A 27,434-nucleotide genomic window follows, 5' to 3' on the forward strand; every position below is an offset into this window, starting at 1 on the left:
TCTGACGATTTCTGGAGGTCACCCTATGTGCTCTGTATATTGAAATATTACTACCTCAAAGTAACTACACCTTTACCCTGATATAACGATGTCCTCAGGAGCCAAAAAATCTTACCGCGTTATAGGCGAAACCGTGTTATATTGAACTTGCTTTGATCCACCAGAGTGCACAACCTCCCCCACCCCGGAGCACTGCTTTACCACATTATATCAGAATTTGTATTATATTGGGTCACGTTATATCGGGGTAGAGGTGTAGTTAGTGTCAGTTCACTTGGTATTTAATACAACAATGCTGATCTTATGGAACTGACTTTAAACTCTTCTAGAGTATGTCATCACCTGTGCAGTCTACTTTCAGCTGTGTTTCAGTTTAATATGTTTACATGGTAAAAATATTTTCTGGTACATTATATCTTAGCTGATTTTTTGAATATTAATATTCTAAATAATAAGAAGGTTTGGAGGGATTAGGTTTTTAATCAGTCAATGCTGGTAAACATCACTTTCATTGTACAGCCACAAACTGACAAAAAATTTCCATCAATAATCAAAATTTAAAGAAAGGTAAAGTAAGAGAAATGCTGCTTGAGAACTTATTAGAGTTTGATTTAAGGATATTTAGTTTGTATACTTTGGCATATGTAGACCCACCCCATGATTTCACACAACTGTGCAAATTCAAATAGAAAAAAACTGAAAAAAAATGCTTAAAAATAGAGATATTATCCATCAAAATTACAAAAAATAAATAAATAAAACAAAATTGAATTCTGCAAAGCCTAATAATAAGTAAACTATCACACACAATGAAACTATACTTAATGTAGACATTGCAATAGCCTTTCAAAACTGCCATGTACGATAAAGCCCATTCACATGATTAGCAATAAAAACAAAAGCTTTGGTATTACTGTACTATCCCTATATTTTTAATCTCAAGCATGGATATTACTATTAGATATTGCTAGAAATCTATAAATAGCTTTATATTCTGCATGTTTGCCACATCTCCCTAATTATAGTCTTGCAATATGGTAATTCTGATTAATAAATTAAAAGTAAACAATTATGAATGCCTGCAATCAAGCTTCAGATGCATGACAAAAACAGACTTGCATGAAATTAGACTGAAAATTCAGATAATTATTAAAGTGTTTTGAGAGGCCTTTGGTAATATTAGGTATTAATGGCAAAATGCCATAACAATTCATGGAGAGTGGGTAACTGCCATGTTCTTCTTTTATTGAAGGCCGTGTTTCCAAAAACTATCTTGAAATGTTGACTGGTAGCTGTTGGAAAGTAACATTTTCAAAAGCATCTAAGTCTAATTGAAAAAAAAAAGGGACTTAGGACCCTTAATCACATGGGGTGTTTTAAAATATTTTACCCTGTGTCATTCCAATATACAGTCTTAATTTCATTGATGTTACTTCAGAAATAATATTCAAGCACATCAGTTTGACATATCTATGATTGTGAAGATATTTAAAGATTACTTAGATGCTAGCAATGGCTATTTGTTTTGGCCCAGATCCAGCGTGTGCCATACCTTTCACAAAAGCCAATCTTAATAATAATCAGAAGATCTTAAGGTTTGGGAAAAAAATCCTATGAAAAATGAATAGTTTGATGTCATGATCTCACTGGATACATTTCCAGTTATGGATCACAAGGGAAGTTCACTTCTAAAAATGACTTGCTAGAAGTTGTTCTAGTTAATTATACAACACTATCCCAGCCGATACTTTGAAAAATCTAATGAATAACCATTCTGGCTCTAAGCACTTTATACCACATATGATGCAGCTAAAATATATTTTAAAAGTTCCTTGTATGCAGTGGAAGGTATTACCAAAGTCCTGCAAGGAAAGTGACCCTGTCCATGTATCTCAGAGTACTTAATTAGGGAATCAAGTCACCAGGAGAAACAGGAAATTGTATTTCTGAATATATAATAAAAACAGTTATTTATTTAAATGACACCTTCTGAATTGTATGTTATCTGGGAAGGATAGTTTGTATTTTGTTAGATTTTTCATAAAAGCAACTTAGAGAGGAAATAGAACGGTGTAGCAGGCTATTAGATACATGGAGTATAATATACTGTCATGGGGGCCAAATTTAAACGTGGCAGGTTGAGAAATACATAGCTTGCCCATGATTTCTCTCTTTTTTCCTCTTCCTAAATAATGGTCTTTCTCCATTCCTATGTTCTCCCTTGTAGCTGTACTCCTTTTATCTTCCCCATCATCAATCTTCTCACTCCCTGATGTGTCCTTACATAGAAATAAAGTGACTGAGTTACATACAGCACCATTACATAGGAGAAGGAATTATGCCTTTGGGACTTGGTCCATAGGGTTTCCCCCTCAGTATAGGTAGTACAGTGTGCCACTTCTCTGTGGCTCTGATGGGTGCATACACCCTCTGTAAACGGGTCGACTCACCCCTGCGGCGCCTCCTACTGGTTGTTCTGCAAATTTAGCTCAGTCCAGCCCTGGAGCACCCTCTGCAGGCCGATGATCCACCTGTTCTTAGGCCCCCCATGTCCCTCCCTGGACCCGGTGCCCTTTTACATGGGGTGCTGCCCCCCTAGTAGCAACCCCTTTCTCTCTAGGTCTCCCTTTCTCTCTCAGGGAACCCCCACCCTCTATCCCTACTTTGCCTCAGTATTTGGCTACTGCCAGTCATTGTCTAGCCCCACACTCTGGGGCAGACTGCAGTATCAGCCTACTCATCACAGGCAAAGTTGGGTTTGGACCTGCTGCCTTGGCCTACCCCTAGGTTGCCCTCTGCAACCCCCAGTACCTATTGGCCCACTGCTAGGCCACAGCCTGGGGCTGTCTAGGCTGGAGCTCCCCGGCTCCTCAGCCTTCCCCAGCCCTGCTGCACTCAGGTATCTAGTCTCAAGCTCCTAAGCAGCCAGGCCCATCTCTCTCTATAGCCAGAGAGAGACTGTCTGGCTCCTGGCTTCCCTGGCCTTTTATAAGGCCTGTGGCTCAGTTTGGGGCGTGGCCCCTAGCTGCAGCCACTTCCCCAATCAGCCTAGCCTGAAGGCTGTCTTCTCAAGCCCTGCCAGGCCACTTTTTAAACCCCTTCGGGCAGGAGCAGGGTCCACCCTGCTACACCCTCTCATACATCGGGCCCCTGCCCCGTGGACCCAACCGGCCCCCCCGCCCCTTCTCCGCCAGCCGGCTGCACGATCTGCAGCCGGTCCGTTTCCAAACCGCGCCAAGGAAACAACTCTACGCGCTCGTGCTCCATACCGTTCACTTCCTCACCCTCGTGTCCCGCCCCGACACCAAGTGGCGGGACCTCTTGCCACCTGTGGAGGGTGAGGAACCCCGGTGGGCCAGCCTGTACTCCACCCTGGTCCCGAGGCCCGCCGGGGATATCAGCTGGCGGCTCCTTCACGGGGCCGTGAGCACGGGCGTGTACTTGGCGCGGTTCACCCCTGTCCCGGACACCTGCCCCTTCTGCGGCGTGAGGGAGACCCTGGCGCATGTTTACCTAGAGTGCGCCAGGTTGCAGCCCCTATACCGGCTCCTCACCGACATTCTGTTACGTTTCTGGCTGCACTTTTCCCCTCACCTCCTTATCCATGCACTCCCTATCCGTGGCCCCACAAAGTCGCGGGACCTCCTGGTCAACCTCCTCCTCGCCCTGGCTAAAAAGGCCATCCACGCGACCAGGGAGAGGAGGCTGGCAGACGGAGACTCCTGTGACTGTGGGGCTTGTTTCCGGTCCCTCGTCCGCTCACGTCTCCGGGCGGAGTTCCTCTGGGCGGCGTCCGCTGGCTCCCTTGACGCCTTCGAGGAGCAGTGGGCGCTGTCCGGGGTTCTCTGCTCGGTGTCCCCATCAGGCTCCCTCCTTATGACCCTTTGACCTCACTCCTGTCCCTGTTCTTTTATTAGTTGTCCCCCGCACTTAGTGGGTTTCCGTGGCCCTGTGGATCCTCCCCTTAGGCTGGGGGGGGGATCCGTTAGCATGGGGCGGGCTTCCGCCCGCCCCCTCTCCCGGATAACCCAATAGTACACCCTCTCATACATAAGAGAAACTGGGACACTTCCAGTCTGTTAAACAAATCAGCACCCCCATCCTAAAGCTGAGGAGCAGAGCAGTTGATGCCAGAATGACTGATGAATTCATATTAGTTGATTTAACTGTAATCTAGAAGGCATATTTTAAAACGTAGATACAAAACAAAATACATGGTTAGGATTAACCATGACCACATGACACACTGTTAAACATAATCTTTGTCTACACTGTATGCTAAATTATGTCTAGCACTCTGTCCCTTCCCAGTGTAAACAAGGCCAAAAAGGAGAATTGAAGTGTTGGGCCTTACAAAACTTTGGTTTTGTGGATTGGAAACTTATTTATTGGATACTTATGGATACTTATGGTTCTGTATCTGAATTAAAAAATAATGCCTTCTAGACTGGATCAATTATTCTGCAAAGGACTACCGTGCTATACCCACTAAGCAGTGTAGTGGTGGAAAAATCCATTTTTTGGCTCTGAAGATAAGTGAAGGATAGATTTCCTTTGAGATGGATCACCATACCAGTATACTGTAATGTCAACTCACAGCATTTGAACTAAATCAATTCAACTATATCATCATCCTAACTTCCAAAATATAGCTGAAGACACTATCTAATTTTATCTGTATCTTTAAAAAAAATTGCAGACTCCCTCCTGGCCTGCTGTCTGCCATTTGCTTTTATTACCTCTTGTTTCTTATTATAACCAAGCACAGTGAAAATTCAAGCTGCATGTTTTATAGGCTACTCCTCTCCTCAATTTCATTTCATGACCTTCTGTTATTGGGTTAGTTACTATTTAAACAGTTTGTTGTTATCAGTGCTTGCTTCTTTCTCTTCTGAATCTTTATTATCAGAAAATTCTCTGCACAGGCTATTTTATCTATAAAAGTTAGCTTGGTTCTACAGTATTTACATTTTGATAAATGACACATGGTCCGTTGCAAATCACGAAACAAAACAAAACAAAAAATAACTATAATTCCAGTGAGTAGATTTTTTCTCCCTACTTTGAAAGATGTAACTTCATCAATTTCTGTACATTCTTCTCATATTGGTGATACTAGAATGTTTTATTTTCATTGTGTCTGCAAAATTAGCTAGCTGAGAAACTGTACCCTACCTCATGCAGTTAATAAGGTAAACAAACACTGGTTAATACAAACCCTTGTGGCACCTACTCACTCTGTCTTTGCCTGACCAGTTACCAGTAATTGTTTCACTCTATTTGCTCTTGTTAAGCTGATTCTTAAAGAAATTTTTCCAGCCATTCTGCTTGTCCCAGCACTTAGAAAGTCCGTAAGGTAAGTATCACTTGTCAGCATGAATTAACTAGGTAACTTTTTAAATACTTTTTAACAACCTATCATGTATTTTTTCCTCACTAGGCTGAACATAATCCATGTACCATTACAAGAAAATAGACATTGTTTGATTCATGAAAACAACATAATTCACCTAATTTCAGTGTATAAATTTGGGGCCCTGTTCTGATCTCACTTAAGTTTTGCCCTGGGTTACTATTTAACTAGATTGCTGGCATCAATCTGTTTTGTTCCTCGGTTGAATCTAATAACCCTGAACTGTCTCTGCTCAGGCTACTTTATTCAACTTTAGTGTCTCAGGCTGACTTAAGCAGGATCAGGCCCATAAAGTCCACCAAATTATACAGTGAGGACAAGGTAATAATCCTATTCCTACATAAAATTGGGGAAAAAACAAAATATATTAAGGACTGAATTCAGCAATATAACAGATAGGCAGGAGTAATCTTGACTGCATTTCTTTATATATGATATCATTCAGTTTGAAGCAGCTTTTTATCTCACTAAATCAGATTTAAGGCAGAACTATTAAGGTTTCACCGTTAACAGAATCACCAATTTAGTCTGCAGTGGCACCACAGCTTCTATTTTCACTACACATACACATTTCCCACATTTCCCATGTTTCTCTGGGGCTTAGAATTCCTTCATATTTGCAGATAAACTTTTACTGTATTTTAAAGAAAATCGGTTACAACGTTGGGCTAGCCGAAAACAGAGGTACCGAGCCTAAACTCCCTCTGTATTGACTAAAGTTCCTATTTATATGATAGAAATGTCTTTTTTTAAATGATCTGGTGTTGTCTTGGCAACCTCTAGTAAAAAGATTAAATTTTGTCTCCCTGGAAAAAGGCATAGCATTTAGTTCTTTCAGAAGTTGCCATATCAGTTCCTGATCAATTTGAGACACAAATATTGCAGATGGGGTGTTACTACATCTTAATTCCCACTTTCTGTTCCAAAATTGAATCCTGCTGTAGGTCTTGCCTTCCATTACATCAAATAGAGACAAGTCTCTTATTCTCCCCACCTGCTAACCCTAATATCAAAAACACATTTACCCTCAGTTCTGTCAGTAGGTTGGAGGAAAAAAGGCTTCACAAAAGTCAGAAAGCCATTTTCTGAGATTTCGTTTTTTCCCTGTACTGTTTAAACTATTCACGAGCTCTTACAGTAGCCTCACAGTCTAAAGCCTTTGGGAAATTTACTAATCCTAAACTACAGTACTTATGGGCATTCTCCAGCTGCCCCATCCCTCTTAGTTGTATATTGTCTCTTAACTAGTGTTTCAGTCTGAGCTTGTAATGCAGCAACTTTTCTTAGTAATTTCTTCTCCAGACTTTTCCTCTCGCTACTTTATCTGTCATTTTTTCCAGTCCCTAAACTCCAGTTTCCACTCCACTACCAGACATACAAAAAATAAAATAAAAGCCAAACCAGTATTTTTTACCACTCTACTAACAGTTACACATGGAGACTCTAATAAAGCTTCTTCAGATTAAATTTTAGAACCAGGGAACTCTGCAATTCTCCATAAATGTTGTCTTTACATCAGCCATTAGATGCATCAGCTTTCCTTCAATTACAGCTGCCTGCTTTCACATGTCAGATTTGTCAGAGGGCCCACTGTCCTTTAGCTCAACAGCCCAAAAGAGGTGAACACTTTTCTTGGCAATAGTTTGTTTGTGGATCAGTAATGATCCAAACAGGCCTGATCCAGTCATTAAATACACCAGAGAAGGCAAAAATGTTGATTTGCCTATCAATTTCATCTGTCTCCAAATACTGGCCTGCTTTCACCTGAGGCCTATCTCTTTGTCCACAGAGACAGGACGCAATATACTGGCAGATTCTATGGTGTCCCGTGGCATAAGTACTTCTCCATGGAGAATCTCTGGAATGATTTTTCCCAAAGCTACTGAAAATATTAATAGGAATAACTCCTGACACTAGAAAAAAATTGGTGGTGTGTGCCAACAGAAAAAGAATAGAAAAATCTGGCAACTTTTAAAAAAAAATGTAATGAGTGCAGTCCAAGAGGTAATCTCCTTCAGAAAAAGCTGAATTAGGAAGACTGAGACAAGGGTGGGATGGATTGTCAGACATATGTTTTAGGAGAAATTAAACACAGAAGTAAGCCAAAATCTTTACAAGGGAAAGTAAAGAGATCTGCTAAACTACACCAGAAGTATGTGATAGCAGTGAGAATCCAGTACATAGATTAGTGAGTGAAAATAAAAATATATATTGGACAACAACAGAAGAGCAATCTAGGATTCCCTAATGGATTGCAATACTCTCTAGCTAAAGGCTGTGTCTGCCGAGGAGAGCAAGTCCAGTTTGTAATACATGGTCAAAGGGTGTATGTTTAACCAAGCTGCTGCTTTTCATATTTCTTTAGTGTATGCAGCCTGTTCTAGCCATAGTACATGACAACTTCATATTCTTTTATTTGAATTCTGCTCTTGTACTGTATCTTCTCCACCTGCCAAGAGTTTGGCACCATTTACTCCTGCACGATGGATGAGAAGCTATGAAAAAAGGGTCTTATGGCTTCAGATTGGCTTGGTTCTTTTTAGGTAGGTTCAGATTGCTAGGCAAATATCTAACTTGTGCTACTTTTTTCTTTTTGATACAGAGATTAGGGTAAAAAAGGAGGAAGCACTATTTTCTGTGAACACAGAAAGAGTGTGTTGACCTTGGAGATAAATTAAGGAGAGGTGCACAGAATAATATCATTGTGGAATACGCCGCAAGGCTCTTCTGTGGAGTACTGCATACCCTATAGGTAGCTGGCTGCTAGAAAGGTCATCTCTATAGACAGGAAATAAAGTAACTCATATTGTAGGAGCACAAAGTCTTTATATTAGCACCTGAAATGCAAGGTTTACCCTGCATATGGAAAAAGATTACATGGTATTGAATAGATTTTATGCTGCTTTGATAGATCTAGTAACATGTGGATTGGAGTAGAGAAGTTGTCCACGAGTTCTCCCACAGATTTGCTGAGAGATGAAAGACATAGCTTCAAGGTCAAAACACTGCGAGTATGAAGAAATCAACCTAAGGAAGCTCCATATTTTTTGCAACTGGAAGAAACTCATCTCTTTGCTTTCTATTAGCATCATGCCTAAAAACTACCCAGGCATCAGTAGATTCTGTTAATGGATATTTTCCTGGCTTACAAGAGAATATTTATGACTTTTGGTGAGTAACATAATGGGCTTATAATTTTTTACGTAAGAACCACACAGCTAAGATCAGGTTTGTCAAGTTTTTGCGAGGTATCATCTCCTGAGTGAATGAGGTCCTGGCCATTTGGGAAAAAATTAGTTTCCTCCTGACATCTTAACTAGGTCAGAAAACCAATTATGTCTTGGCCAGTAAGGTGCTATAAGGTGACTTTGTGTCCTGGTTTTATCTTCTTCAAAAAAAGAAAGGGGGAATCAGAGAAAATGCATTCTGTAAGATGTTTGGACACAGATGTGAGAGGGTCCACCTTGGGATCCTCCCTTGCATTAACTTTCAGACCTGCTTAAGGACCGACAATTTCCAGAGGGTCCTAATTAACTCATCGGATTTTGTGCATGTCACCTCTATTATGTGCAGTGTCCTGATGGTTTGGATGTAAATACCTGCCAAGTGGAATAGCTGTATAAGATCTTGGTGTAGAATAGTCATATTGTGGCCCCTGCTGATTTACATATGTATCATGGTTAAGTTGTCTGGTCAGAGAAAAATGTTTTATTTCCAGAAGACTCATTGAAGGGCTCTCAGGGCCAGCTTCACTAATCAAAGCTCCAGGATGCTGATACTATTCTCTGCTCCATCTGGAGTCAAAGCCTTTAGGAAACTGATACCAGCTTGTGTGGCCGTGGAGGACACATTGTGAAGGTAAATTTTGCTATAGTTGTCAGGTGAATGCTGCAATTCAACTGTATTGACAATAGAGAGGGAGCTCAAGGCTTCCTGGGCTACAGTCACATACTCTAGTGGCATATTGCCACTTTTTTTTTATCATCAATCTGTGGCTGAAACCATTATTCCCAGTAACGAATGTAGGTTCTTCTACCTTGTGTCTCCTGGGAAGAAGGAGCAGAGGTGAAAGTAAGCTGGTACAATCTAGTACGGCATACCAGCAAGAGTCCGTACACCGTGCCGACTGGACCGGCTTCCGCAGCGGTGATTTAAAGGGCCCTGGGCTCCAGCTGCTGTGGGGAGCGCGGGCCCTTTAAAGTGCCACCAGAGCCCTGCCACCGCTGGAGCTATGGCAGCTGGGCTCGGGTGGAGATTTAAAGGGCCCGGTGCTCCGGCCGCTGTGGGGAGCCCCGGACCCTTTGAATCCCCACCAGAGCTCCGGCAGCCAGGCTCCCACAGTGATTTAAAGGGCCTGGAGCTCCGTGGCGGCCAGAGCTCCAGGCCCTTTAATTCACCCCTGAGCCCCAGGGCTCCCAGCCGCCTCTGCAGCTGGGAGCTCTGGGGTGATTTAAAGGCCCTGGGGCTCCCAGCCACAGCCGGAGCCCCAGGGCCTTTAAATCTTGAAAGGTCCCGCCTCTTCTGGTTGAGGCCACGCCCCTGCTCAGGACTCTGGCGTACTGGTAAGTCCTTTAAGTTACTTTCACCCCTGAGAAGGAGAATTAGGATCACGGAGATTAGCTTCTGATTTGACTCTTAGTATACACATATCCTTCCTTTCTGTATGCTGATCATGTGTCCCAAACTGAATTATTAACCTTTCTGTTCTTTAAGGATACATCCATGACTCTAGTATTAAAACCAAACAGCCAGTGATCCGATTACCAAATAACAAAGAAGGGCAGGAAAATCTCCAAGGGGAGGGGGAGAAGGAGGAAACCCCATGAGTTTAAATTATAGGTAAAATGGTTCATGAATCCAAACTAGTTTTGTGAACCCAACTTTTATGTTTAGAGGTTCACAAAGCCATTTTGCGGGTATCCTCAATTAATGAAGTCTAACATGCAGTTCTCTCTGCTTCTCTGCAGTTCTAGTCTCAAAAAAGAGCTCAAATGCAGGAAAGAGTGATGCAGAAGGCATGTAAAGTCCATTTATAATGCTGTTTGTGGACAGTTTTCAAGCAAAAGGCTTTGTGTATTATGCTGTGCTTTAGCACTAGTAAGTATAGGATAGCTGCCTTTGTGGATAAAAGCTATCATTGTTCAACTCTCTACCCAGTATGAATGACTGACCAAACAGACATAAAAATATCTGACATATGTGCTGTAGTCTAAAGCATGTCATGATTTTGCAATGATTTTCCTCATTATTGCAAAACTACAATAGTACAACCAAAAAGACAGGCACATCATCAAATCAAAGCTCTATGAAACATATGGAACAATTGCCCAATAGTTATATCTGTTAAAATCTATTGAATAGATAAAGCAGTTGAAAACTTTCCAAGGTTCTATGATTTTTTTACACTGAATAGGGGAAAATTCCTATTTTTGGTTAAATGGTCTACCATGTCCCAGTGGTTTTAACCAATCATAACTTGCCAACTTGCCTTAAGAATAAAAGCAGTATGTAATCCTGCATCTGTTCCTCCAGCTATCACTATCTTCCAGTGGTTCTCAAACTTTTCTAGTGGTGACCCCTTTCACACAGCAAGCCTCTGAGTGTGACTCCCCCTTATACATTAAAAACACTTTTTTATATTTAACACCATTATAAATGCTGGAGGTGAAGCGGGGTTTGGGGTGGAGGCTGACAGCTCGCGACCCCCCAGATAATAACCTCATGATCCCCTGAGGAGTAGCCAGGGCTGGCTCCAGGGGTTTTGCCGCCCCAATCAGAAGAAGGAAAAAAAAAAAAAAGCTGCAATCATGATCTGCAGCAATTCAGCGGGAGGTCCTTCGCTCCGAACGGGAGCGAGGGACCCTCCGCCGAATTGTCACCGAATACTTGAAAGTGCCGCCCCACTCTGGAGTTGCTGCCCCAAGCACCTGCTTGATAAGCTGGTGCCTGGAGCCGGCCCCGGGGGTCGCAACCCCCAGTTTGAGAACCCCTGCTATATTCAGTGGGAGGGATTAAGAAATAAACAAGGGAAGCACATTTACAATGGAATAAACTACAAAGTTTCATGAGTCTTTTGTGAATAGAATATTAATGCTGGAAGTGGTGTATTACAAGAGCTTTGAGACTGGATATATCTGACTTTCTTTTAATTTTTTTCAGTGTGCTGAAACGCTTTCAGTAAATGCCAGCAACATTTTGAAAGAATGTCAGCGTGTAGAATTTCAAATAAACATTCTTTGGTTTAAAACCAGACAGACATACAACCTGTTGTTTTACAAAACCCTAGGCCTATTATGGTAGCTACGGTGAATTCAGCAGGACAAACAGAATAGTCATTACAATAGAATTACACTAGATCAGTTCCACACTGTGGCTGCAAGCCACTTCTTAAACTGAAAGTATGTTAAGGAATAGGTCGAGTAGCCATTTTGTTCCTGCAAAAACAATGAGGAGTCCTTGTGGCACCTTAGAAACTAACAAATGTATTTGGGCATAAGCTTTTGTGGGCTAGATGCAGCTGATGAAGTGGGTTCTAGCTCACGAAAGCTTATGTCCAAGGACTCCTTGTTGTTTTTGCTGATACAGACTAACACAGCTACCACTCCGAAACCTGTCATTTTGTCTCTGATCCTTATGATGGGAACCCATAAGTCTATGGGCATTCTGGAAGGATAGTCTATTAATTAGAATAAGCTGTGTATTTGTGCAATAATTTTAATTTCTATGGTGCAGATGAACATATATTTGAAATGAGCATATATTTAGTTAAGATTCTTATGTTAGTAATCATTATAAAAATGGAGTTAAAATTTTATTGTACCAAAAGACTGTCATTCAGCATGGAACTTCTGTCGACACACCAACATACTCAATTTCTTATTCCCCTCATATTGCACATCCTGTATATCTTATATGTTGTAAGTCAAGTTTGAACAGTGTTCTCCAGGTTCAAGAATTTTTAAAAAAGTATTCTTCATTATAGCCAACAAGTTTACTTCTATAGCATAATGCACTTCGGTATTAATGTGAGGAGGCTTAAAACTTGAAAACAAAGTCAGTTCCTTTTCAGATGGTAAACTTGAGCAACATAATCAGATATTTGAAGTATAAATGCGGGGGCGGGGAGAGGGGTTGATCCTTCAGGTCTTCCACTCATGGAATTCCCACTGATGGGGAGTTCCAGACTCTTGAGTACCTATGAGCTCAGATCTCTGGTAGGATACTTTTCAGAAGATTTTAGATAATGTCAATGGATCATTGGATGCCAATATCAGTCAAAAATGGACAACAGCAACTTAATCTTCCTCAACACTGCATGCCTTCATCACAGAAATGTGTAAAAATGCCATTAAGAAGATGCTGGCAAACTTTCCAATGAACAAAACAAAGTTAACAGCTGAAAAATATGTTAAAAAAGCTAAACTGTGATTCACGTTTGAGTAGATGGATCCATAACGTTAACAGCATAGTACGTTATCCCATGTCTCTAATTTTAAGAAGGCCACAAGAATTTAACATTTTTTATGCTAAAAAAAGATATTTTTATTAATTTGATACTGAGGGAATAACCTGTGAAGAAAAATTATAAACTAGCAAGCTTGTTAAGGGTTTTAAGAGGACTGAATAAGTCAACATATTGTTATACTACTGTATAGTTCAAAAACAAGCTAGTTCATATGAAATTGCTAAATGTCTGAGTGCTTAATAAAGGTGATCACAAACACAGTATAAAGACTTGCATATGATCTAATTATGTCAGAATGGATTTTACATGGAAAACAATGACCAAAATGTTTCATGTGGTTCAAAGGAATCAGTAAGAATTTTTGTTCACCTTTTAAAAAAGCATGTCTTTGCAAATTGACGCCGGGGTTGTGGGTGGGTGTGATGGGGTTTACAAACCCCTCACTAAGGCCAAGGCAAGAAAAGAGCTGGAGCAGTACTGGGCCAGGAAGGCTCTGCCCCTCAGGCACTGTCAAGCATGTTCCTGGGGAAAGGAGAAGTATAAAAAGAGCTCCAACAGCCCAGGTAGTGGGGGTGGAGAGAAACCCTTTCCAGGAGGTGAAGGAGTGCTTACTGAGGTTCCCCCACACCCTCCAGAAACAGGGAGAACTGTATGCTGGGCACCAGAAGGTTGCCTGCATCAGGCCCAAGACTCTGGGGGCTTGGAACAAGGACTATTATCAAACAGCAGCCATGCCCCAAACTGAGACATTGGGTCGGGTAGGAAGTGGCTGGGGAAGGTGAACAGGAGGTGGGCCAAATATAGGCCAGGTCGTGCTGTCACACTTTCAGGGCCCTAACCTGGGACCTGGTGGAATGGGAGGACCTGGGCCACCTCCAGATTCCCCTGTGCCTAGTCCTAGGACAGGCAGGACTAGGGTGCTACTGACAAGAAAGCTGACCCAGCTGAATCCTGTTCAGGGGGTCCCTCACACACTGAACTGAGAGAGAGTCTAGAGCAGCAGGCCCTGACCGCTAAGTCTGCTGACTGGACAGACCACTCTGCTACAGTGGGGAACAAGGGAGTGGAGAGAGAGAAGAGAAAAACACTGGTTGATAAAAAAACTGGCTGGCTTAGGCATTACTTAAAAACCTTCAATGAAGATTACATTTTTAAAAAGCAGACCAGTTATCCAAACCCCACACACTGTTAATGAAACAAAACAGTCAATCCAGACTACTATGTCTGAGGCACAAATGAGGTTGAAACAGGAATAAAACAAATGCAGTTGACACAACTTAATAAACTGTTCAAATTAGATAAGAGACACTCACACTTGTGGTGTAAGCAGCTTCAGGGTCATCCTCTAACACTCGTGACAGACCAAAATCAGAGACTTTACACATGAGGTTACTGTTGACTAAAATATTACGGGCTGCCAGATCACGATGTACATAGCCCATATCTGAGAGATACTTCATGCCAGATGCGATTCCACGAAGCATGCCAACCAGCTGGATGACTGTGAAGTGTCCATCATGCTTCTGCAAGTAAGATAGTGCACAGTGTAAGTTCAAGGAACATTTCTAGTTTTGATGGATTTAACGCTATTTACATAAACTGCAGTTTGCATTTAAAAATTGATTATAGATTTAGGGTCCAATCCTGCACTCCCAATCCAGGCAAAACTCCCAGTGAAAATCCACTGTTATCACTTGCTTTTATTCCCATTGTTAGCTGGTTGTCCTCCTTCTTGTCCCCTCCTATACTGCAGCCCTTCAGCTCTCCAACTTCTCTCTCTCTCTGTCCATTATGTGGGTCACCTTCCTTTCCTTTTCTATCTCCCTCCCCTCCATCAAATCCCCCTTCTAATCCAACAATTCCCTTGTCTCTCCAACCTTCAGTCCCCAGTGCCCCTTGCCTCCAAATTCCCAAAAACCTAAAATCAATTTTTGCAATATAAATGAACCAATCTAGAACAAAGTCCCTCCTCCTGCCCCCCCACCCAAAACCCCTCAGACCCAATGGAAATGACATGCTGTATATCTGCTCTTACTCCACCCAGTTTAGCTTTGTATGCCCCTTTGTATTGTAAAAATAGCTAAATGCCATCTGAAGGCTTGGAGCACATATAGTATTAATCAGTAATTTCAGCAGAGTGGGTACTCTTGTTTTTCCTTTGCTGGGAATAAGTCATAAAAATGCAACTCTTTCTACTGGCCTCTTAACTATTGTTTAACATACCTCAGTAGCTATTGGTGCAAATCATTTAGTATTTTTAAAAATAGTACTATATTTGCCCCCTTAAGTGTTAAATGATTAGGAGCCCTGTATAAGTCAATACAGCTGATTTTATACAAGTTGAGTGTATTCACAATTTGTAAGCCTCCCTTAGCACTGTAGTGAAAACACATGCATGTGTTATTTCTGATCTTTATTTTGGAGCTATTGAAAATGGTTTGGAGTCTAACTTTCAACATCCCTTTGTAATCAACCCTCATAAGCACCAAAACTCCGAGATGTGTCCTTTTAGGTCAAAAAAAGACCCACAGAGTGGACACAAGATCAGATTTGTAAAAACTTTCAGCTGTAAGTCTCCAAACAAGGCAGAGGTTTACAGACCCTCCATTTAAGCCAGTCGTTTGTACTAGTTTTGTTCTTTAATGTCTACAACTTTATAATGTGCTTTGGGAACAAAATGACTGGAATGTGATAAACATTAACTCTGAGAACCAGTAAGTTTCATAATTACTTTTTCCTCCTGGATATCCTGTAACTGTCCCAGTTGCTTCAATACTGTGCCGCCTACATGCTCTCAGCTCTGCTGTCACAGAAGTCAATGCTGATCCCCCAAAGAGTCATGTTGCACCTGTATAGTCAACTGATTCCTCCTCTTCAGGCTTAGCTGAAAACATCTTGAGAAGTGCTCCTGTCTCCAGCACCCAGACACTCAGTTCCCAGTTGGGATCCAAACACCAAATAAATCCATTTTACTCTATATAAAGTGTATAGAGGGTAAGCTCATAAATTGTCCACCCTTTATAACATTGATAGAGAGCTATGCACAGCTGTTTGCTACCCTAGGAATTAATTACTTACTCTGGGTTAATTAATAAGCAAAAAGTGATTGTATTAAATATAAAAAGTAGGATTTAAGTGATTCCAAGTAATAACAGACAGAACAAAGCAAATTACCAAGCAAAATAAAACAAAAACATGCAAGTCTAAGACTAATACAGTAAGAAACTGATTACAGATGAAACCTCATACTCAGAGATGTTCCAATAAGCTTCTTTCACAGACTAGACTCCTGTCTAGTCTGGGCCCAATCCTTTCCGCTGGGCTGGTATGGTCCTGGTCCCAGCTCAGGTAGTAGCTATGGGATTTCTCATGACTGCCGCCCCCTTTGTTCTGTTCCACCCCCTTATATATCTTTTGCACAAGGTGGGAATCCTTTGTCCCTCTCTGTATTCCCACCCCTCATTCTAAATGGAAAAGCATCAGGTTAAAGATGGATTCCTGTTCATGTCACTGTAAGACTTCATCACCCACTTGCAAGCACACACATATATGAGAAAACTTGCAAGTAAAGAGAGCCATTTACAACCAACTGTCCTCATTAATGGGAGCCATCAAGATTCCAAGCCATCATTAATGGCCCACACTTTAATTACATAATTACAATAGGACCTCAGAGTTATATTTCATATTTCTAGTTTCAGATGCAAGAATGATACATTTATACAAATTGGACGACCAAACTCAGTAGATTATAAACTTTGTAGTTATACCTTACAAGAGACCTTTTGCACGAAGCATAGTCCAGTTACAATACATTCACACTCATTAGCATATTTTCATAAAATCATATAGAGTGCAATGTCACAGAGGTACACTGACACTCCATAAGTGGGGACAAGGTTCCTTCTTAAAGGGGCCACAATGCATCAGGGAAAATCACCCAGATGAAAACTTAATGATTGGAGCTATTGTGCCAAAAATCTCCACTTGGCAATTATTAGCAGAAAAATAAAAAGCGATCTTCTCACTGACTCCAAATCCTCTCCCTCCAAATAATTCAGGAACCTATTCTGTCCTTCCCCTATTGCAGCCACACAGGTATAGGTGGTCTGACCTAGCAGCCACAGCTGGGCTAGTGTCAGTCACAAGTCAGTAGTCAGGGAGCAGAGTAATGGCTTAAAGCTAGGATCAATAGGCAAGAGTCAAGGTCAGAGTTAGGCCAGGGTCAGAGATGGCTACCAGGCTGGAATCATGAGGCAAGAGTCAGGGTTAGCATCAGGCTGGGGTCAGAAATTGGAAATCAGCAAGTGACAAAGTCTGGAGTCACAGAACCCTGCATAGCTGCCCAGACAACTTCCTGGAACACTCTCCATAGTTAAATAGTGACTATGGGCCAATCAGAAGGCCACAGGGTGTTGTCACTCAGGACCTTTTGGGTGGTACTTCCTGAAGTGCCTAATCTCCACAGTGCTCTTTAGATGTGGCTCTGCATGGCCTCCCAGTGATGATGTGAGAATGTCAGCTGCCCCACACCTGGATTCTAGTGTTGTGGATCCTTAAAAGGATCTTTACAAGAATTTTAGGGTTTTTATAACTACTAAACATCTAATACTGGAGTCACCTAGGCCTGGCCAAGAATCAGTGTCAAGAACTCATATTCATCAGTTCTCCACCCACAGAACAGATGCAGGTTAGCTTGCCCTCACCCCTCCATCTCAACATACTCAAACATCCTCTGTTGGCCAGGTGCAGAGAATTCATGTGGCCACCTAGGGGTAACTTGCTCCTTATAGCTACATACTTTTGCTTCAGTATTTGGTTCAACGTGTCTATAACTGAAGTTTTCTCCCCGAATCTTTAGACTCCCACCCTTCATTATCATCGCTGACTGTTCTACCTTCACCACCTTCCTGGGAATCCAGGTTCAAAATCTCAGACTCATCTGCAACATCTCCAGGTCTCCCTCTAAAAATCACAAAATATCATCCTTTCCTCTACTCCCTACTCCTAAATATCTGGACAGTGTCTAGATAATGACTTTTCTTAAAATATAATCTCTTTATATTTGTCACATTCTAATAATACTGAAATGCCTATGATAAAATTCATCTTGCTTTTCGGACATTCCAACTACGTCTCCCCATCCTTGAATCCCTTTATTAACTTTCTGTTGTACTGCCTCAAGTTCAAGCTTCTAATTCCCAACTTAGTCTCTTCACAGTTTCACATCTGTCTACATTTTGTCTCTAATTTCACCCTTCTTTCCCTCCCATTCCATATGTTCCTCCCGAATCCTCTCCCGTAACTGCTCCCCTTTTCCCTTCTCACACTTGGCTATGCATCTCGTTTCATGCTGCCTCCACACTTGGAACAGTCTCTCTTTTCCTGTAAGCTAAACATCCTTCCTCTTCAAAATCTTTCCTTAATCGCTTCTTTTGCATTGATTTCCATGCCAATTTTATTCCCTTGCTATCTTTGAACTGCTGTTTCCCCCACATATCATACTTGTCTGTCTGACTTAAGCTGACCAGGATAGAGACCTTGGGCCAAGTCATCCCTTGAGCAATTCAACTGAGTCAATGAAGTTACACAAGGTAAGAACTTGACACCCCCGCACCCAAGTCTTATGCATTTGTAAATCTCTATGTGCACTTGGGAGTCAACACAATCCTCTGGCAACTTTCCCACATGCCTTGCTTCATTTACTTGTCCTAAGGAGACATAAAACACTATCATACATCTGAATGATACAGTGGTTGTTATCCAGGGCTTAGTTCCAATTCTCAGGGCTTAGATATTCAATGTGCTTTTGATATGATTCCCACCTGGCTGCTGAGGGTGTTTATCAGCACTGGTAACAAATCAGATTACAGTGAATTTGTGCAGTTCCATCAAATTTTTAAACAGGCTTTAATAGCTTTACCAAATAAACTTTTGTCATCAGTTGAGGATATATCTAATGTCTGCCTGGTCCTGCATTTATGCTTCCAATCTAATGCTTTGGGAAATGTTTATGTTCAACTACAGATTTGTCTTGCAAAATCCTACTTAAATGAAGTATTGCAGTCGACCTACAGAACATTCTATAACAGTGAATCTTAGTGTGCTTAAAATGTTATAGGCTGGTGGAAAGGATCAGTTAACTCAACAAAAATATCCCTCTCAAAAGGTCTACACTAGAAGCGCTACATCGGCACAGCTGCATTGGGAGAGTATCTCCTGCTGACATAGTGCTGGTGTGGACAGCGCTTAGGTTACTGTAACTTGCATCACTCGGGGTGTGTGTGTGTGTCTTTTTCACACTCCTGAGCGACGTAAGTTAGAATGATTTAAGCAATTGTGTAGACCTGCCCTCAAGTGAGCTTCTTTCTTATCAAGGTTTTGTTCCTAAAAAGTTTTCAGAATGTGCTAGATATAGCCAGAGAAAACAAGTATTTTACTTGGCCAAAAAAACCTATAAAAGCCTAAAATTCGGCTATAGCTCAGCCTTTTGCCATCTAAGCAAAAAAAATCTGCTTCTGCACAAGCTTTCTCCATTTTGAGCACCAAGTAACTGTTTTTGTAGAATTTTCTGTATTGCTTCTGAGATCCTTCAGCTCTATCCTCAGTTCTCATTGGTTACTCTACCATGTACATCTGAGTGAGCGCTAAACACTGAATTAATGTTCTACTTTCTAGAAAACAAATAAGATTTGACACAAGTATATAATGATATCTGATTGCAAGTGACAAAGATTTTATTTCAGTGTTAATTGATTATATGTTTGAAGTCAATAATTAGTTTACCAGGAACTACTAGGCCTAATTTATATCATATTGGCTGTTGACAGGTTCTTTGGATCATTTGACATGAAAGCCAACTTCTCTTTGCTATAGTGTATTTGTTGTTATTATTTTACTAAGCATTGTACTAAGCACTTTACAGAAATTCCTCAAGAATCACATTGCAAATAGGTATTACACAGACATATAATTCATGTTTTCATCATTATGTGGATGGCACTCCGATTTGTATTAATGTCATTGAATTATGTCAGCTGTCAACTTCTTCTTTAGTGAACAGGACTCCATATAATGGATACTAAGTAATTTCATAAAACACAATAGAAATTATTTTAGTTCATTTTAAACACTGCTGAATGATACTGTTTGACAATAGCTCCAAGTGCATCTTCAAGTATGATATGCTTGTGTATTATACCATCAGAACAGACTAGGGATGTGTATTTTTTCTTTTACAGTAACACACTGTGTTATCTCTAATAGTGCTCAGATTGGAAACAAAATACCAACAGTTGCCCAGTAGCCTCAACTGTTCCCCTGCCCCTTTCTCATTTAAAGCAGTAATAAGCAGGGGATATGACATAACCATTTACCCTTCCTTCTGCCCCCATCCCTAAAGCACTTGTCTCTAGAACACAGCTACTACAGAATACTCAGCATACATTTTTATACAATTGTTTCAACACAACTACTGATTTAAAATCTTTACATTGGCTCCCCTTAAGACTCCATATCACTTTGATTTTTTTTGTTGTACATATTAATTACTAAATTATTTTTGTACTCCAGATCATTAGACATATGACCCTTGTCACTAAATGGGCAGAATATTCACAATGGTTGTCATTTTAAACAATCTGTTCTTTGAGCAGAAGATAACTATAGTGTCTCTGGGTAAATGTTGGCTGTACAATGGCAACTATGGTAGTTTGTCCTTAGCTTAATCTTGAACCCCCTGGATGATGGGACATTATGTAACTATGATACTTGATTGTGGCATTTATTTCCAGCTCATTTTTTAAATGCCCAATCTGGTTTTTGGTTCAGAGAAAAAAAATTGCTGCCTTAACAGTCCCTAAAATCCCTACAAAAGGTACTGAAATGCTGTCTCTCTCCTACTGGGAAAGGAGTGCGCCTCCAATAAATAAGAGTGCAAGTGCATGTTGTGTGTGAAGGGAAAAGAGAGAGGATTAGTTATGATCTTTAATGTTGTTGCCTCTCTTGCTGCAGATAAATAAGAAAGGGAACCATTAAATTTAGCAATGGCATGTGGCCTCTTTTCCCCAAAGATGACTTTCTGACTAGTGAGGCCAGATTAGATGGATTTACAACATGTGCTTTACAACTTCATTTTATAGAACTCTCTCCAAGTCTTCATTTTTCTCTTTCCCTCCCTTTTCCCCAACGTTATTTAATGTAGGCTTCTACTGCAGCATCTAACCTCTAGCTGACAGGAAGGGTGAGGTTGATGGCAAAGCTGCTCTGGGAATTACATAATAATGGCTGCTGCCTCCAAGAGCAATATACTCAGAGACTTCTTTCCTCCAGAACCTTATCTTTCACTTCTTTTAGCCTCTACTAGACTTGCCTTGGGGAATTAAAGTTTGGTAATAAATCCTGGCCTTATAGTTTACAATATAGTCTGCTACTGTTCATGCATCAAGATAGCTAAACAAATTATTTTTATATAGCCTTTTTTGAGGAAGAGGATTAATCGTTTTACAGTGTTTTGGTACATGACGCTTCTCAGTATTTAAATCTAGCTTTTTCTATGACCATTTATTGTTTTACAATGAAAAAGAAAATAACGGCATAGGCTTCTAAGCAGGAGCAGGGGCCTTTCAGAAAGGGGGACTACACAAAAATGAGGAAGTTAGTTAAACAGAAATTACAGTACCAAAAGTGAAATTCCTGCAAGCTGCATGGAAACTTTTTAAAGAAACCATAATAGAGTCTCAACTTAAATGTATACCCCAAATTAAAAAAACATAGTAAGAGAACCAAAAAAGTGCCATAGTGGCTAAACAAAGTAAAAGAAGCAGTGAGAGGCAAAAAGGCATCCTTTAAAAAGTGGAAGTTAAATCCTAGAGAGGAAAATAGAAAGGAGCATAAACTCTGGCAAGTGACATGTAAAAATATAATTAGGAAGGCCAAAAAAGAATTTGAAGAACAACTAGCCAAAGACTCCAAAAGTAATAGCAATTTTTTTTTAAAGTACATCAGAAGCAGGAAGCCTGCTAAACAACCAGTGGGGCCACTGGACGATCGAGATGCTAAAGGAGCACTCAAGGATGATAAGACCATTGCAGAGAAGCTAAATGAATTCTTTGCATTGGTCTTAATGGCTGAGGATGTGAGAGAAATTCCCAAACCTGAGCCATTATTTTTAGGTCACAAATCTGAGGAACTGTCCCAGACTGAGGTGTCACTAGAGGAGGCTTTGGAACAAATTGATAAACTAAACAGTAATAAGTCATCAGGACCAAATTGTATTCACCCAAGAGTTCTGAAGCAACTCAAATGTGAAATTGCAGAACTACGAACTGTAGTTTGTAACCTATCATTTAAATCAACTTCTGTACCAAATGACTGGAGGATAGCCAATGTGATGCCAATTTTTAAAAAGAGCTCCGGAGGTGAACCTGGCAATTACAGGCCGATAAACTTGACTTCAGTACTAGGCAAATTGGTTGAAGCTATAGTAAACAACAAAATTGTCAGACACATAGATGAACATAATTTGTTGGGGAAGAATCAACATGGTTTTTGTAAAGGCCTCATCAATCTACTAGATTTCTTTGAGGGGGTCAACAAGCATGTGGACAAGGGAGATCCAGTGGATATAAAATACTTCGATTTTCAGAAAGCCTTTGACAAGGCCCTCACCAATGTCTCTTAAGCAAAGTAAGCATCATGGCATATGAGGGAAGGTCCTCTCATGGATTGGTAGTGGGTTAAAATATAGAAAATAAAAGGTAAGAATAAATGGTCAATTTTTCAGAATGGAGAGAGGTAAATAGTGGTGTCTCCCAGGGGTCTGTACTGGGACTCGTCCTATTCAGGATATCCATAAATGATCTGGAAAAAGGGGTAAACAGTGAGGTGGCAAAATTTGCAGATGATACAAAACTATTTAAGATAGTTAGGTCCCAAGCAGACTGCAGAGAGCTACAAAAGGATCTCACAAAACTGAGTAACAGGGCAACAAAACGGCAGATGAAATTCAATGCTGATAAATGCAAAGTGATGCACATTGGAAAACATAGTCTCAACTATACATATAAAATGATTGGGTTACCACTCAAGAAAGAGAACTATCATTGTGGACAGTTCTCTGAAGACATCCACTCAATGTGCAGCAGCAGTAAAAAAAAAAAAGGCGAGCAGAATGTTGGGAATCACTAAGAAGGGGATAGATAAGAAGACAGAAAATATCACACTGCCTCTATATAAATGCCTGGTATGCCCACATTTTGAATACTGTGTGCAGATGTGATCGCCCCATCTCAAAAAAGATATATTGGAATTGGAAAAGGTTCAGAAAAGGGCAACAAAAATTAGAGATATGGAACGGCTTCCATTTGAGGAACAATTAATAAGACTGGGACTTTTCAGCTTGAAAAAGAGAAGACAAGGGTGAATATAAGAGAGAGCTATAAAATCATGACTGATGTGGAGAAAGTAAATAGGGAAGTGTTATTTACTCCTTCTCATAACACAAGAACTAGGGGTCACCAAATGAAATTAATAGGTAGCAAGTTTAAAACAAACAAAAGGAAGTATTTCTTCACATAACACGTAGTCAACCTGTGGAACTCCTTGCCAGAGGATGTTGTGAGGGTCAAGATTATAACAGAGTTAAAAAAAGAACTAGATAAGTTCATGGAGGATAGGTCCATCAATGGCTATTAGCCAAGATGGGCAGGGATGGTGTCCCTAGCCTCTGTTTGCCAGAAGCTGGGAATGGGTAACAGGGGATGGATCACTTGATGATAACCTGTTCTGTTCATTCCTTCTGGGACACCTGGCTTTGGCCACTGTCAGAAGACAGGATATTGGGTTATATGGATTTTAGGTCTGACCCAGTATAGCCGTTCTTACATTCATGCTTTACAACTATGCACGAAGGTCATAGTTTTATAAGAAAACAAATAAAATAAGGGCCAGATTATTCTTCGGAAAGAACTCTGATCTGGCAGAAAAGGAAGGTGGGAGTGCCAGCTTTGCTGCATCATTGAAGCCCACCCAAGGAGGCAATGTGCGGCTTGAGTATCAAAGGCTTTCAGGGTATGTCTACACTGCAATTAAAAACCTGCAAGTGGTCTGAGACAGATGACTTGGGGTCACAGAAGTCAGGGTAAGGGGCTGTAATTGCAGCGTACATGTTAGGGGGACCGTCCTCCCTCACAGTGGGAACATCTACACCACAATTAAACAGCCCCTTGTCCTGAGTCCTGCAAGCCTGAGTCAGCTGACGCCGGCCAGCTGTGGGTGTCTAACTGCAGTGTAGACATACCCTCAGTGGCCAGGAGCAGGGGGAGCTGATTTCCATGGCATTCTGCTTTCATAGGCATCAGGAGACTAGATTATCCATTGCCCCCTTCACCATGTGTAGTCACTTAAACCAGCGACCAGTGGGTGTTAGAAGCTACCAAAGCAAAATGACAGTGTTTATAGCCACTTTGCATCACCAAGGTGAACGCTCATAACTGAGGATACTTGAAGCATCCTGTACCTATCTGAGAGAGAAAAATTGAGTTTTGCACTGGTGCGGGGGAGCCTGGACAAGAACCAGTGGTGCCAGAGGACCAGGATGGAGAGTCTGGCCAGCATTCCCTTCCTTGTACATCTCTGGGAGTCATACAACTGGGAAGCTGCAACCCTTGACCCCTCCCCAGAATCCCATACCCCTCCCTTTTTAGGAAACAGTTACATAAAAATGCCACAAGGCAAACCTTAAAGAGTTGCTTGGCCTCACCCCCATAACCTCCCTCCCAGGTGAATCTCTACAGGATTGGAATGGAAGAGTGAGACAACATACCACAATTAAATGCAAATGGATTACTATTATAATCAGGCCTCTTAAAGAACAATTTATGGTACAAAGCAATTTAACTAGAACTTTGATCTGATTTAATGTTGCTGTGTCCCAATTTGCTATCTCAGTGCACTAATTATTGATTAGTGCATTTCAAAAACCTAATGCAAATAAAATACAGTGGTTAAGATTAGCTACTCTGCAGCTGGAGAAAAACTACACAGGTAGCCAGGGAAGCAAAATAAAAGCTCTCTGAGGGAGGGTTTCTAATTTATTTCACAGGTTTCTAGGGTTCTTAGCCAACTATAAACACAAACAAATCCCAAAATGTCAATCTCTGGCTACATTCCTTTTGTGAAGCTTAAATCCTTAAAATGAACAAACAATCTCTAACCACAGAACGGTGCAAAGCCAGGAGCTTTTCTACCTCTACATTCCCCACTCTGACTTCTAAGCAGCAAAAACTCTCATGAACATGTAAATTCATTCAATCTGTTTCTTACAGTTCTGATCCTAAGTAGGCTCTGCTGCACTCAGTTGCTTCAGGCAGGGAGGCCCTGCTAGCTGGGACTTTGAAATAAATGGATGGGTTATAATTCAACAACCCCATGCTACCATTTGACCCCACAGAACACCGCTTAGACACCCCATTGGGGAGCGGGTGAATCAAGGCTGTGAGGCCCCTTCCAGGAGGCACCAAAAGACATACACCCACTGTCACAACCACCTGATAGACTGTGCTGAGGAAAATGTTGCTCTGCCACTACATTGTAGGGAGGTAACATGGTTCACTGACTAGGGCACTGGAGTGGGAGCCAGCCTTATGTTCTATTTCTGGCTCTGTCACTGACCTGGTATGTGAGCTTGGCCAAGGCACTTCATTTCTGTTTCCTCACATGTAAAATGGGGATAATACCTCATTTGTAAAGCTCATGAGAGCTGAAACTGCTGATTAATGAATTGAGTGCCTGTGTGATATCTCGCCAATCCTTCAGAAAGGATGATGTCAAAGTAAACAAGCCATAGAGTTACCAAAACAGGTAGGTTTGTGCAACGATGTGCCAGTCTAAAAGTTTTCTTGTTCACATCCTATTTATATTAATCTTCTCCTTAAACCTCTTCAAAGCTTCTTTGTTCCCTACCAACAAGCATGAGCAAGACTCCCTTTCGGCCAACAGCCCCTGCCTTCCATTCATCCATATTGGGTATTTATATGGCCTCTATCAACAAAGCATCTTAACATTGCAACATCTTTTAATTTGTTTCTTTTCACAACACCCTGGTGAGGTAGGGAAGTGCTATTATTTTCATTGTACTGACGGGGAACTGACACACAAAGACAAAGTGACTTGCCCAGAGTCTCACACATAGTCTGTGGTGGAGCAGGAAATTATATCTGGTTCCCAATCCTGTAATCACTGGACCATAATTCCTCTCTAGTCATGGATCACTTTCTCCATCAGGAGCAAAATTAATGGGGAAAGCTCTGTAGTCTTTTCTCTGCTAGCAGGATACTCTAGGGTGGAAGCTCCAAATTCCACTCCAGAAGAGGCAGGTGACAGAAATAGGGCCACATACCCTCTTTTCACTGGCTAATGCTGGCACTGGTCCAGAACTGAAAGTCTGTACCCATTTTTTTCTCAGCTTATTTAAAGACGTTTGACCTGAGTAAGAAATTAATATAGGATTTCCAGGTGTCCAGTTTTTGACCAAAATGCCTGGTCGAAAAGGGACCCAGGCGGCTCCAGTCAGCACCACTGACAGGGCTACTAAAAACTCCCTGCCTGGCTCCGTGTGGCTCCTGGAAGTGGCAGGCATGTCCGGCCCCTAGGTGCAGGGGCAGCTACGGGGGCTCTGTGTGCTGCCCCCCCACCCTGAGCACCGGCTCAGCAGCTCCCATTGGCTGGGAACCATGGCCAATGGGAGCTGCAGGGGTGGTGCCTGCGGGTGCAGGCAGTGTGCAGAGCCCCCTGGCCCCTCCATCTTGGAGCTGGACTTGCTGGCCACTTGCAGTGCCTGAGGTAAGCACTGCCCGGAGCCTGCACCCCAATCCCCTTGCTCCAGCCCTGATCCTCCTCCCACACCCAAACTCCCTCCTAGAGCCCAAACTCCCTTCTGCACCCCAACCCCCTGCTTCAGCCAGGAGCCCCCTCCCACACCCAAACTCCCTCCCAGAGCCCTCACCCCTTCCTGCACCCCAGCCCCTGCCCCAGCCCTGAGCCCCTTCATGCACTCCAAACCCCTCATCCCCAGCCCCACCTCAGAGCTTGCACCCCCTGCTAGAGCCCTCACCCCCTCCTGTACCCCAACCCTAGCCTGGTGAAAGCGAGTGAGGGTGGGAGAAAGTAAGCGACCAAGGGAGGGGAGATGGAGTGAATGGGGGCGGGGCCTTGGGAAGGGGCAGTGGGCAGGGCAAGGGTGTTCGGTTTTGTGTGACTAGAAAATAGCAACCCTAAATGAATATGGACTTCAGGTTTGAGGCCACTGTGCTCTGGGGATTCCCCACTACTGGAACTTGAAAGTTGACTGCTTGCCTTAAAAGCCAAAGCTCTCTGAGATTTAAACAGAGGCAACATGCCTCAGTGGTAAGGAAGCCAGATTGATCATCAAGGGAGTGGAATTTTCATTTCTTCTTAAAAGTTTGGGTTTGGTTTATAGGTTAGGTTTGAGCATAGTTCCAAATTTAGGTCAGTCCTTTTGTAAGATATGGGAAAGAAACTGATTTTAATTAATTG

The 27,434-nt window shown here is 41.7% G+C and overlaps 1 protein-coding gene across 6 annotated transcripts in view; it reads right to left on the reverse strand.

Annotated features, from left to right (window-relative positions):
- EPHA6 (EPH receptor A6) overlaps positions 1-27,434 on the reverse strand; it is an 855,214-nt gene that overhangs the window by 74,055 nt on the left and 753,725 nt on the right. For all 6 annotated transcript variants that reach the window (XM_039534481.1, XM_039534488.1, XM_039534472.1 and 3 more), the window contains one exon: positions 14,192-14,401. In XM_039534481.1, coding sequence (XP_039390415.1) covers positions 14,192-14,401 — 210 coding nt within the window. The remainder of the gene's footprint in view (positions 1-14,191; positions 14,402-27,434) is intronic.

Source organism: Mauremys reevesii, linkage group 1 (assembly GCF_016161935.1).
Source record: "Mauremys reevesii isolate NIE-2019 linkage group 1, ASM1616193v1, whole genome shotgun sequence".
Lineage (NCBI taxonomy): Eukaryota > Metazoa > Chordata > Testudines > Geoemydidae > Mauremys > Mauremys reevesii.